We start from the raw sequence: 13460 nt of genomic DNA on the forward strand, positions 1-13460 counted from the left end.
GGGTCCCGCGGGTTGGGCAAAACTCTCACGGTACAGTAGTCCGCGGAGACCCCGTGCAGCAGGAGAATGGGCCCACAAGGGAGGACATCGGGTCCCGCGGGTCGGGCAAAACCCTCACGGTACAGTAGTCCACGAGAACCATCGTGGTGGGGTCGTGCGAGTCACAAGACTCCGAAATATTAGAGAGATCTCATTAAAATGTCAAGAGTCAGGGCGGGTTTGTTCTGTTTTTATGTGCTACAAATATCAATCTAAGCTAGACGGAAAAAAGAGAGCGTAAAATTGACGTTCCCCTGAATAAATGAGCAAGAATCACATCAAAGCTGTCTTTATTTCTGCCACAGCCAACTCTTTCAAAGGCTCCAAAAAAACTGCCCTGGCCATCATTTGTTGGCATGGTGAGTAAAAAGAGACATCATGAGGTCAAAAGAAACCAACAGGCTGAGACACCACAATGGACACAAAATGAGAACGCTGTCACGAGCGTGAACTCTTGCTGCAGTAACATCACTCGAGGCTGATGTCCTTGTGGGTGTATATGACCCCTTTATCACCGTCGACAACTTGGCCGCTACCTCTTAGAATCCTATATTGCAACAAAAAGGTAAATAAAGACGAAAGAAACAATGTTTCAAGCATAACCAAAGTAATTTAACCTCCATATATTGTTTGTGAGGGGGAAAATGTTAATTTCAATGACACTGAAGCGGAAATAGAACATTGAACAAAGTGAGAGCATTGGCATCAAAGCTTCCACAGATCATGCAAATGATAACAAACTAATTTCTTGAATTTTCCAAAACTCAGCTCCTACAAGCTTAATCAGCTTAATTGCCTAAATAACCATCAGTCGCGGTTAACATGAATTGCTCTTTGAGACGAAAACCAGATTGGATGAGTAAAATACCATCGTGTTGTTAACAACCCTTCAACTCCTACTGGACCTCGTGCATGAATCCTGCTCGTACTTATCCCAACCTGTCAGCCATTAACAATAGAACCGCCAACAGATGAGAAGAGGAAAATCGATTACGTTTTGAAAACGGATTACATTATTACTACGTATTTATCTTCAGCAGCATGATTGTAGTAAAGTACCTCGGCGCCTAGCCCAAAACGGGCTCCATCACAAAATCGAGTACTTGCATTATGAAAAACTGCAGCGCTGTCAAGATAGAATGTACATACTGATTACCACCATCAAAAATGCAAATTTTATTCAACATAAAAATCATTTAGTACAGAAAACAGAGGAAGTCACCGACAAATCCATTATTTTCTAGGATTAAACCCCCTATAACTAAGCACTTCAATGTAACGAACGCCCCTCAAGACGAGACAACCACAGATGATCTATGTGACAGAATATGCCTACCTGTCCACATTATGTAGGAAAACTTCAGCAACTTCACTGTCGTCTGCAACAATACAATCGGTATGCGCACTGAAATAAAAACAAAAACCTCAATGTTATAAAGCTTCTCAATCAATTTACAAACACCAATGAAAACTGAAAATTGCTGACATGCCTTCCATTTTTATGTATGTGAGCAATGGCAGCACCCACGTCGCTGACAATTTCGACTGTGCAAGCCCTCGAACTGTACTCATGGTGAAACGATGGTGCCTCTTCAATCTCTAATAAGGAACTGGCTTTTGGTCCACCATAAAGGGTAACACCTGCAAGGATAAAACTTAGGGTATTGAATCTGTCACTATATCATTGAACAATTTGCTTTTTTCTCATGTTCTCCGCGATACAGTACAAGACCGTATTTGCCACTTTTACTTGTGCCACACACTAGATAACTGGTGCGAACGGAACATGAAAATTGAAACACATTTATAATAGAGAACGAACCAACCAAAGCTGCAACATCCAACTACGAACGCAAAGGCTATCTCTTGCATTCCGCATTAGGACTTGCCCTTCTTGGTTACACATCTTTACTGGAAAACATGCCTATATTTATCTGTTGTCCCTGTTCTCTTCAATATTTGAGTCGACTAATTTAAGTCTAGCTGAAATAAAATGGACTCAATGATGGCTAAAATACCTTGTTGAATGTTGGAAGAAATTCCATTCCACTAAAAGTAGAATTTTTTCTCCCTTCAACATCGCAAGAAACACAAATAAGTTATACCTTATGTTGGTATTAGGATTGTGCATTAGTTCCCACTACTTCTACTCAACTGAACTTCTGGACAAAGCCTTATGTGACAGACTGCCAGCTTTCATGAAATTGGAAGCTTTTTTTTTTTTTTTTGAAACGGATAAAATTGGAAGCTTGGCAGAGGCTAGAATAAGAACAGAAGGAGATTGCAGAAGGTTCTAGAGCATCAAGAATTTTTGTGGACGTCTGAAAAGTCCACTTTGGTGACAAGACATATAGCTTGCCAAATCTTTTCCTTTTCCAAGTCGATCCAATTCGTTCACTCACTAGAAGAACTATTTACTTGAGCACAGACATTTCTGGAACACCTCTAACCTATGTACTAGCATCTGATAGAAAGATCTACAATGTAGTGGGAGGAATGAACTATGCTGTATACATGGGTGGACAACTTTTGAGGAGGCCTAAGGCGAAGAAGTGTACCCCTTCTTTGTGGGTTTCATAGAGCAGCTCTAGAGCAATTCTATGATAACCTTTCAACAGATCGTCCTTTTTTTTGGGTCGGTTTGGAGGAGGAAGTTTTCTTCCCTAGAATTTTGGACAAGGAATGTTTTAGCGGTTGGGCTTTTAACAACATTTCCCTCAGTGGCCTTTGAAGGCAATAACTGTGGAATATAGCCCTAAAAATGTGGGGCCTTGGAAGGTTTGGAGGCATGAGGACGTTGCCTAAATTGCCAAGAGGTTGGGTCGCACCTGCCTAGATATTTTGTATGAGTTCTCCATAACCTAAATGATAACCCTTGGATCAAGTTGCTTCTGGTCTTCCATTGAAGGGGTAGATCCGCAGATGGCTATATATGGGGATGTGGGCTCATGGGAGGCATGGGGTGCTAAAGTGATAAAGTGACCTTGAGAGCTTGGACACCCTTTTTCTGTATAATAGAACCTCTTTAATCAACTGTCTCTCTTGTGAGTGTGTGTGGGTAGCCTCTCAAAGTCTCAAGCATAAGTGAGTGTGGGGCCAACACGCTAAGACTTTGGTAAGGTTAGTTGACCAGGAAGATGGTTAAATTTGGTATTTGGGAGAGTAATGTATGTGTGATACATGGTCACGCGTGAGCAAAAGTCTTGTTCCATGACACTAAACCAACCATTTGGGTCAATGTGTGATACTTGACAAGCGATCAGAAAGTCATAGCGCAATGATCACAATATTTGATGGATATCATAAAGCAAAACTACTCGGATATTAACTCATACCTTCAAGTTGAAGTTCGTCAACAAGCTTCTGAAGTTCACCATTAGTTGACAAATCATGGTGCACAAGAAGTGTTTCCTGATAGAAAGAAGGTAACCCATGCTAAGGAACAAATGTGTGACAATTAAAAGTGAGAAATGTATGGACCATTAATTAATTATGCAATAATTTATGAGGTGCATAATGAAGAAATTGCTAAGAGTGTTCACTGAAGATACCATTGCATTGCAGGCTGCTGGATAATCTATCTTTGCATCCAAGACAATGCGCTTCGCCATATCCATATTAGCCGACTTGTCAACATAAATATGGCATATTCCATCTGGACACCAAAGAATCCAACATTACCAGAAGCTCTTTTTTCAAAATATTTGCTATGTAAAACCAGTCACATCTTGGGTGTTGATTATATAAGTGGAAAATTTTACCTGCATGACCAAGTACCGGAATTTTTGTCGAATTCTTTATTTCGGAAACAAGTCTGTTACTGCCTCTTGGTATTACGAGGTCTATCACATCGTCAAGCTGAATTATAAAATCAGTTAAAATAATAACCATATAAAAAACAATAAGAAAGCAACAATCTAAATGCCCACCTTGAGCAAATCAGAAATTTCTTCTCTTGAAGTCACGAGTCCAATAAGTTTTGCCCCAACAGTGTCTGGGATTGATGAAGTAATTACCTACAAGAACAATGAAATTTTCTAAGGGTAAATAATCGAGTTTAAAAGGAAACGGAAACTTGAGAAATGAAACAATCACAAAGTTTCTAAAACATTGGAGATAATTGTTGCCTGCCCACATCGGACCTTGTGCAAGATGGTATTTGAGCGCATTGCTTCCTTCCCTCCTTTCAATAAGAGACCATTACCACTTCGAATGGCTAATGAAGCTATCTGTCATTTGATTTCAAAAATGGAAGAATCGGCTGATAAACCATGCTTACATGCCAAGCAAAATGAACTTATCAAGCAAGACATAAGTCGATGGGTAAAGTTTGTAAGCTACTATGACTCTCTACAACTGACAGACCAAGAACAAAACCCAACCTAAGTCAAGATTGAGTCAAATATAGTGTGTGTCCAATCATGACAAATGAAGTATACTTTGCAACCAAAAGAAAAAACATGCAACTAAGTACCAAAAAAGGGACAATGTTGTACCGCATACTTAATTAGATGGCTAGCCAAATGAATGCACATATATCCTTTTAACTTGGATATACACTCAACGAATCAGATTTGGAGTTTAGAGAAATCAATTTGGCCAAAGAAAACTAGTCTCCCAATGACCCCAAAGTAATAATGTAAGAGAAGAAATGTTAAGCAAAACAAAACTTCCAACCAGCAAAGTATATTGCTGGATTTGGCAAGATGAAGTATTATTTGTTACCTGAGCCAGTGCGTCTGGTCGAGACTCAAAAACAACCAATAGTACCCCCAAAGGACAAGACGTCTTCTCTAAGACCAGTCCTTCTGCAAGCTGAATGCAAGAATAGTCAGTGATGAGTAGACAAAACAACAGCAAAGATACCCAAGATATCTGACATTTAAAAGACCAGTTCAATTCAAAATTGAACTCCAATTAGTTGTCTTACAAATTTAACCTTAATCTCCGTATAGAGGGAATGGTAAAATTTTCAGCAAAGCATTATTTACTTCAATTCTCCAACATCTACAGGTGTAAAAATGAGGTCTTGGTGTTCTCAGGATACTTGAGATAGGTATTGTACTTTTCACACCACATTAATAATTACAGTAGTATTTTCTTTAAGAGCCAACACCTATCCTTTGTAAATATCAACAGCATAATTCTACGGAGAATGGTCCCACCTCTGTTCGCTTCAAAACTTGTCCAACAGGTTCGTCCATTTCCGCAAGTGTACGTATAGATTTTGCAAGTCCGGAGATCTGCAAAATATGAGCTCTTTCTTGAGTATGAAATGATTCGTCAAAAGACTCAGAACCGCAACAAGGTAGGTAAACCTCAAAAAACAACAGAACAGTTCCCAAAAGAGAATCATCAAAGAATGAAAATAACATACAAGAGAATCCAGAGCTTCAAAAGGAAATCAAACTAGAAATGAATGGAAACTTATCCTCATAAATTGATGATAATTGATAGCACAGATTTTTACTATTTAGCATCTACTTGCCTTCCAAGGAGTCAAAGCCAAACGAGATATCAATGACCTGTCATATCCAGCACTCTCTGCAGCAGCAACATCAAGATCGTTTTCAACCATGATTAAGCCTTCATTTGCTTCCAATGAAGCAGCTATATCAAACAAAATTTTTGCCCTATCTTCGGAGGATAGACCCTGCAATGCAAAGCCGTCATCGAGATTATTCTGCTGAGTTTTTTGAAAACACAAACTGTAGTATGCATTTTTAGCAAAATTTCATTTCCTTGAGTTCATAATCATTTGATGGTGCTTTTTGGAAACGGGTTCTTGGACACACACACAAAAAAAGAGTTTCAAAATCCGCCAACCAAACAACTTTTCATAGAAAATTTGGGTTCAATAGGTGGTTGTGTAACAGAGAAATTCACCCAACAGACATGATGTCAACCTGAAGTTTTCTCGAACATTCGCGTGCTGCAACTGCCATTTCGCGTGAACCAACATCAGTTAGAGGAAGCCACGAATGTGCATCTTGATGAAAGAGAGTACCAACACGTTCTCCATTTAGTACTTTGGTGATGTTGTCAGCAGTAAAGCCACTTCAAGAAAGATGGAATCAGCTTTAGAGTGTAAACCAGTAAATCTATAGCTCAGAAACCGGCACATTCTACTCCCAAAGCAATAAACACAAGGTACTTATAGAAACTTTGATAATTCAAAAGTGTTGAGACAAGCATGACAAGTTAACCTGGCAATTATAACTGGAGTACCGGAGCAAGCGGTGTTAAGAGCAGCTTTTACTTTAGCATTCATACCCCCTCTTCCCACCCTGGACTTATCTCCGAAGGTAATTGCTCCTTCATGTTTTTCTTTTATGTATGTATTGATTAGCTTCGAACGTGGATCACTTGGAGGGCCACTATACAGACCGTCTACATCACTCAGCAAAACAAGAAGATCAGCTTTCAGTTCAAGAGCCAATAGACCTGCCAAACTGTCGTTATCCCAAAATATTCCAGAAGAATCCTGCAATTAGAACTTATGATCAGAATTGAGTATATAAAATCAATGCCAACATATAAATAAGATGTGTCAGGAAAAGAAATTGTACCAGAAGCAAATATACGTATGTACTTCAACTCAACAGGGTGTAGAGGTGTAATACCTATATTTTCTTCTTTCTTTCTTTCTTTCTTTCTTTTTTTTTTTTTTTTTTGAGGAAGAGTAAGAACTTCATTGATAAAAGAGATTACAACCTACTGTGTACATATAACTATATTTTCTTGAATAGTGACTTACAATCAAATTCGTTTGGGCCCTTCAGGTGGGTATTTTCTTGATTAGTTTTATACTTTTTTTCCCTATATAAGTTATGGGGACAGAGAAGAGTATTTTCATTCTGGAAAGAGGTTCTAGGCCCACATTTGTACTATTAGAGTATATTTTGGGTCCTTCAGGTGGGTATTTTCTTGATTAGTTTTATACTTTTTTTCCCTATATACGTTATGGAGACAGAGAAGAAGTATTTTCATTCTGGAAAGAGGTTCTAGGCCCACATTTGTACTATTAGAGTATATCGACGACTTATTTTATTAGGGAGATATTAGCCATCCATTTATTTTGTATAAAAAGAGGTTAATTGGCCTGCTATTTGTGGATAGCGCTTTAAAAGTTTGGGTGAATGCGCAGGAATGCGTGACAATGTTAGTGCTAGGATTGCCAATTTGCAAACCAAAATATTTGATGAGGAACTGACTAATTTCTTATCCTGTTCCATAAAGGACGTACATAAAAGGAGAAAAAGGAAAAAGAACAAGAACGAAAATCAGTTTAAGTTTGGAGGCACAAGTGAGTATAAAGGAGTGTAAGTACCGCATATGGAGCTCTCCTAGTACTTATTGCATCATTTTCATTGAAGATAGGAATGCTCCTGAGAGCTAACAATGAATTCACAGTTTGAGATAGCTGGACTCTGAAATCTCGAGACTTGAAATCATTATCCGTCACCAAAATTTGGGAAGATGTTATATCCAGCTGCATTCAGAAGGTTGCCACACAAGAACAAACATCAGAAAGGGCAGCATGCTACTTGTAGTTAGGAAACAGAGCAGTTATAGTTTTCCAAAATGCAAAACTGAACACAAGTTCTAGATCTGCTTTGAAATCGATTATTTGCACCTGGCTAAGCAAATTGTCATAAAGTGCCATGAGACCATTCTGTCCAACAGCTGCACAAGCCTTTCCGTCAAGTTCAACTTGTGGTTTTTGGAGATCAGCAAAACTGCAAAAAATTATCGCTTTTCTTCAGGTAATGAAACACTAGTGCTCGACTTAATTGCCGTCCCCAAGTAAAAAACCTTTAAAACGAAGATATGCAACACCCTTATCCCTCTTTGCACACATATCAAGGATTAATAACTTTCTTTTTTTCTTTTTTCTTTCTAAAGGTTTTTAAAAAAAACCTTTAGAAAGAAATATTCTCCCTTTCCTTGGAAAAGCAATTTCAAAGGAGGAGAACACAACATTGCAGTAGAAATGATGGGGACTTGGAAGAGCTGATGATCATTGAACATGATGATTGCCAAGGACAATCAAGTTTCCATGATTGCAAGTAATGGCATGTGTGATGGTTTGGAACATCGTGAGTCCAATTATTTATAATGTTGGTGTGTGATAAAATAAGAATAGACAAAAGATCGAATGTTATATATGTTGCCTTGCATCAACATGTCAAATTGTCAACTCCTCCTGCAAAAAAGGTAGGAACATATCTATGCAAATGCATCGACTCGGAATGAACCTTTGTCAGTGGAGGAAGAAATAGTGATGGATTCCTATGGAGCATATTTAAAGCCATATAGTCATTGATGCATCATATAACTGTGAAACTGATATTGACTACAAGGGAACCATTATAACCTGCTGTTGACTAATCTCCTATACTTGAGCCTCTGACGGCCAGCTCCAACAGCACCTGAAGTCACTAAAATGATTTCAAAGCCTTGAGCATTCAGTCCTTCAAGCTGTAGGAAGACAATTTAGAACATATTGATTAGCACTACCGACCATTATCCACAGGTACAGTAAACAAATTCTTTATCTTCTTGTTATGGAAAAAATTTCCTAATAAGCTGAACATACTTGCTCAAAAATAGCACCAACTCTGCCGACTGCCAATCTTCCATCATCCCTTGTAACAACAGCTGTCCCTACCTACATTACTCCATATACAAGTTAGAAAAAAAAAAAACTGAATCGTAAACAGTTGAAAATTACTTTCATGGCGACAAGGTTCCATATGTAGAACATTTGAATTATAAAAAAGAGAGACAAAAGTACAACAAGGAGGGAAAAAGGGGTTTCTTTTCTGGGTAAATTATTCAGCTGGTAAAACTGACGAAATTCATTCAGACCACCTAGATAATGATTCTGCCGCCCTATCACAATTCACAACTCAAACATGCTACAAAACCATTCCACAAACTCCTAGGGCCAAAATGATGAATGAAACCAGTTTTTTCCATTCTTCACTCCTTCTTGAGGTTGATACCCCATGGCTTAGGCCCAACGTACCCGGTACAAGAGTGACACAAGACTGTATGTACTCAAGAGATTGGTCAATACGAAACCACGAACACCATCATTAGCAGGAAAAAAAAATTGAATCTCAAAACTTCACTTTTAAGTTATGAAACCCAAAAGATGACGAAAAGATTTGAGGCAATTGAAGTACTCACTTGCTTGGATAATAATTACAATCCAACAAAACTACCATATTGTCTAGCACTGCCAAAAATCCTAATTGAACTCAACTAAGGCTTGTGTCATTATTAATTAGGTTGGATATATTTATTTATTTTCCTGCCATTAAGTTGTACTGGTCCTTTTTGGACATATATAACTTTCAATCGAAAACCTATTCTATGCCCTAGAGCACCGCCACGTGGTACCCCAAACTATTTCTCCACCACACATCTGTGTGGTCCCCACCACAAAGTGTGTGGAGCCCACACAAATGTGTGGTAGATAAAAGTTTGGAGACCGCCACGTAATGCCCTAGGGCACTGAATAATTACTCCTTTTAATTCGCCACTAATAAAATGATGTAATTTTCTAAAACAATGATTTCTCCACCAATCAAAAGATCTCAATTAGTTCTTGTAGCAACAATTTTCAAAACAATCTATAAAAGATAAAATAAAAGACAAACGGATTCCAGGATGTTCAGAATAGTAAAATTGGAACAAGAATATGGAACGAATGTATTATTTTCCATAAAGGCAATGACGGAGCTAGGATTTTAATTTGAAGTGGCTCTGTTCAATAGGAGTCCGTGTTATCCGTGAAAGTGTGAAGAATAATGTTACATGCACATGCATGTAATTAAATTTTGTTGTAGGCATTTTCCTTTTTAGAAGGTTTGATTAAACTCTCTTGTGGTACTACTGTGAAAAAAAATTGGCTCAAAATATGGGATACCCCAGCCCCAACAGGTAGCTCCGCCCTTGCACAAATGCCAAATATTCCAAACCTACGAGCCACTAGAGATTTTGCTCGGTTGTTAACTCTAAGCCCCATAATAGTTGAGATGTGCTGAAGCCGGTCCAGATACCCGAGTATAAAAACAAAACATGCGTACCTAGATATTTATTATACGTATACCTATATCTTTCTTTCTTTTTTTAGTTAGTGTGTATACCTATATCTATACTACTACGCAAATATCATTTTCAAAAAATAAAATCAAGCTATATCTATATGCATGTGTATCATTAATCGATATCTATATATCTATAGCAATATATATATATATATATATATATATATATATATGCATGTGTGTATGATACGTACGTATATGTATGTATAATGTATTACACGACTCGAGCACGTATGTACGGATAAACAAACGCATCAAAAGACAAAAACAGCGTACATCGATCTTCAACAATGCGGTCGACCAATGCGAAATCTAATGTCGAAAACTCGATTTGGATCGTACATGCAGAATACAGATGTACACACAACTACTCACCAAATATAAATTAATCAGATGAATCGATACAAAATAAAAACACGTCAAAGAGATTTATAAAAAAAAAAAAACACGAACGCATGCAATAATATTATTATTATCATTACCTTGATCACGACGCGCCTGACATTCTTGACGAAGGCTCGAGTAGGATCCATGGGGGCCGATTCAGAGCTGGGTCGACTCGGTCCAGTCCCAGGGCGACGGAGTATAATAGGTTAACTCGAAACTTTTTGGCTTCTTCTTCTTCTTCGTCGTTTCTGGTTTTTGGTCTTTTGTTTTTTGTTTTTTGTTTTTTGTTTTTTGGGGGGGTTTGGTTACGTCGTCGAGATTTTGGCTCCTGCTTTTTGGTAGAATTTGAGTTCGTTTGGGAGTTTAAAGTGTTAATGAGATATATCTTGATCAAATACTTGCGCAAGAATTGCTGCTGCTCCTTTTTTTTTTTCTTTTTCTTTTTTCAGATAAGGAAGAGAGAGAGAGAGAGAGAGAGAGAGAGAGAGAGAGAGAGAGAATTACGTAACAAAATGATTTTTGCCACTTGGCATGCAACTGAACTTTGAAAGAACGTACTCCTAAATTTTATTACTCAATAAAAGGCCATGTTCCGCTAAGTTTTTTAGATCGGAATCTTCTACGAGGATCCTCTATCTGTGATGACCGTGTGAAGATATTCATCCAAACCGTCCATATCGACAATCAATGATCCAGATGTATTTGGGTTTTTTGGCATTTTATCTCTATTCAAAACAAAATACGTGTTTGTTAGTTTTCGCGTCAAATTTTTGTGGACTATTAATTCGTCTGGACGAGAGGAATTGTAAAACCCAAATTTGTTTCCTTTTTCTCAAATATTTATAGAAATATCCAAGATAAAGTCTCAAAAGTCGGCTTTTTGGGTTTTTGGCTTTATCTATATATTTTCAAAAAAAATTTGGTAAAAATAAAATTTTCAATTCCTCTCGTCTAAATGAATCAATAATTCAAAAAAAAATTACGCAAAATTAACTAACTTGAATTTTTTGAGTGAGGACATTACTCTTAAAAAGCCCAAAAAGCTTAACAGAGAACAAGGGCACATCCCTCACTGGGACACCAAAGTAAAGGGTTTTTGAGAGATTTTTTTTATATATATTATCCATGTGTTCAGATCATATTACGTGCATTTTGACCGTCCACTTGCAGGTAGTTCAATTAAAGGCACAGCAAAGCTTCGGACCGTCCCTAAAGAAGTTGATAATTCCTCGAAGGTTTTGAACCTGAGACCTTAACTGTAGCAATGAGGGGTTATATTTCCTTAATAATAGCAAACCTCTAAGCCTTCACCAATTATTAAGATTGGCCCAATTGTTATTTATTTTTGTATTATATAGATATCTCTGCTAATTTTGTGTCGAATCTTTTTGGATTGTGTACTGCAGTTGTCTAACTGAGAGGAATTTAAAATATTAAACTATTATGACTAGTTAAAGACAAAAGTAACAAAAAAAAAAAAAACTGTTTTATTATTTTTGTCTTATCTAAACTTTTTTTCAAGTTGACATGTATGTTTTTAAATGTTTTTTTTTTTAACAAATACTGTAAAATAATTTAACAAAAAAATTAAAAAGTTCAGAAAAGACAAAAATAAGTCAAAATAAATAAGTTATGCATACCCCTATCAAATTATACACTTGAGGATGTATAGTGTTTATGAGTATAGTGTTCGGAAAATATTAGATAAAGGCTTCTTTTCTTTTTTTTATTAAGAAGTCTCCTAAGAGCAAGCATTAAACACAGCTAACCATCCCGTTTTCATTGGAAGTAGAAGTAGAATATGCTTTGATGAATATCTCTAGGGTTCTGGCATAAATAAATAAATAAAAGTTAGCTCCAAAATACCCTTTATTGATTTACGGAGTATTTTTTTTCCATCCTTTGTTTTACCTTTTCATCTCCTTGGCCTTGGTAAACCTTCATATTCCACCCCTTAAAAATAGAGCACAGAAACACATTTGTAGACTGTTTTTTCATACTCCAAGTGTCGCATTTGTACATTGTTCCTATGTACGTTAAGAATCAATAATGCGAGGGACACAATAGTACTCAACTACAATACAAACCACAACTGCCTGTTGCATTATAACTTTACTCTTGTCAATTTTAACACATTCCATATATGTGGAATGCTATATAATAACTTGCCTTTTTCTTTTTCTTTTCCTTTTTTATTTTAGTTCCATTTCATGCATGCTTTGCCACCTTTAATTCACTTTCTTTTCGTAATTCAGAGTCGCAAAGTAAGAATAAAATAAGACAACTGCGGAATATAAAAAAGAATGAAGAGGGTACTATTATTTCAGTTGATTTAGAACCTAGCTGTTACTTCAATATATTTTGGATTTTACTTTACACAAGCATGCAGAATTATTTTCAACTACATGTGTTCTAACTTGTGATTTGCTTAATAATTTGGGCAAGAGAATTGCTTCGTTTTTCGATATATCAATATATTTGGTCACCTCTAGCGTAGAGTTAATACGTCATTTGAAGAATAATAATCTGAAAGTCCGAGTATCGTACCCAAGGGAATATCATCATGGCTCGATTGGATTTGTAGAAATAAGATTTGCGGTCTTGAGACGGCTAACTAGGAATAGTTTGAAACAGAGAAAAAGTGCGAATGAAGTGAATTTTTAAAAACAGTTTAACTAAGCGGCTAGGTCTAAGGGATTTCTGTTGGACGTAATCGAATGCAAAAACAGTTATGCGATCTTTATTCAATATTGGAATTGATAACGAAATATTTAAGGATACGAACCGAGACCCATGTTACGCACGGTGCCCTTAAAACAGATTCGCGGCCTCACCGGGGTGCTAGAGGTTGAATTCGACGTCCGTCTCCCAAGGTAGCTTGGTTGAAAGTTAAAGTGTGCACCACGTTTGAACCTG

General features: G+C 37.1%; 1 protein-coding gene across 1 annotated transcript; it reads right to left on the minus strand.

Moving 5' to 3' along the window:
• Positions 1–270: 270 nt before the first annotated feature.
• On the minus strand, positions 271–10842 carry LOC131323269 (delta-1-pyrroline-5-carboxylate synthase-like). Its single transcript, XM_058354975.1, has 20 exons — positions 10640–10842; positions 8639–8710; positions 8417–8520; positions 7676–7778; positions 7370–7531; positions 6246–6523; positions 5946–6096; positions 5528–5692; positions 5205–5282; positions 4765–4854; positions 4182–4268; positions 3969–4055; positions 3801–3897; positions 3591–3694; positions 3375–3450; positions 1530–1680; positions 1376–1444; positions 1099–1165; positions 908–978; positions 271–586 (listed from the first exon to the last, which is right to left on the minus strand). The coding sequence occupies exons 1-20, from the start codon at positions 10688–10690 to the stop codon at positions 508–510; spliced, it is 2142 nt and encodes a 713-aa protein (XP_058210958.1). The 5' UTR covers positions 10691–10842; the 3' UTR covers positions 271–507.
• Positions 10843–13460: the final 2618 nt, after the last annotated feature.

This window comes from Rhododendron vialii, chromosome 4a, assembly GCF_030253575.1.
Source record: "Rhododendron vialii isolate Sample 1 chromosome 4a, ASM3025357v1".
Taxonomy (NCBI): domain Eukaryota; kingdom Viridiplantae; phylum Streptophyta; class Magnoliopsida; order Ericales; family Ericaceae; genus Rhododendron; species Rhododendron vialii.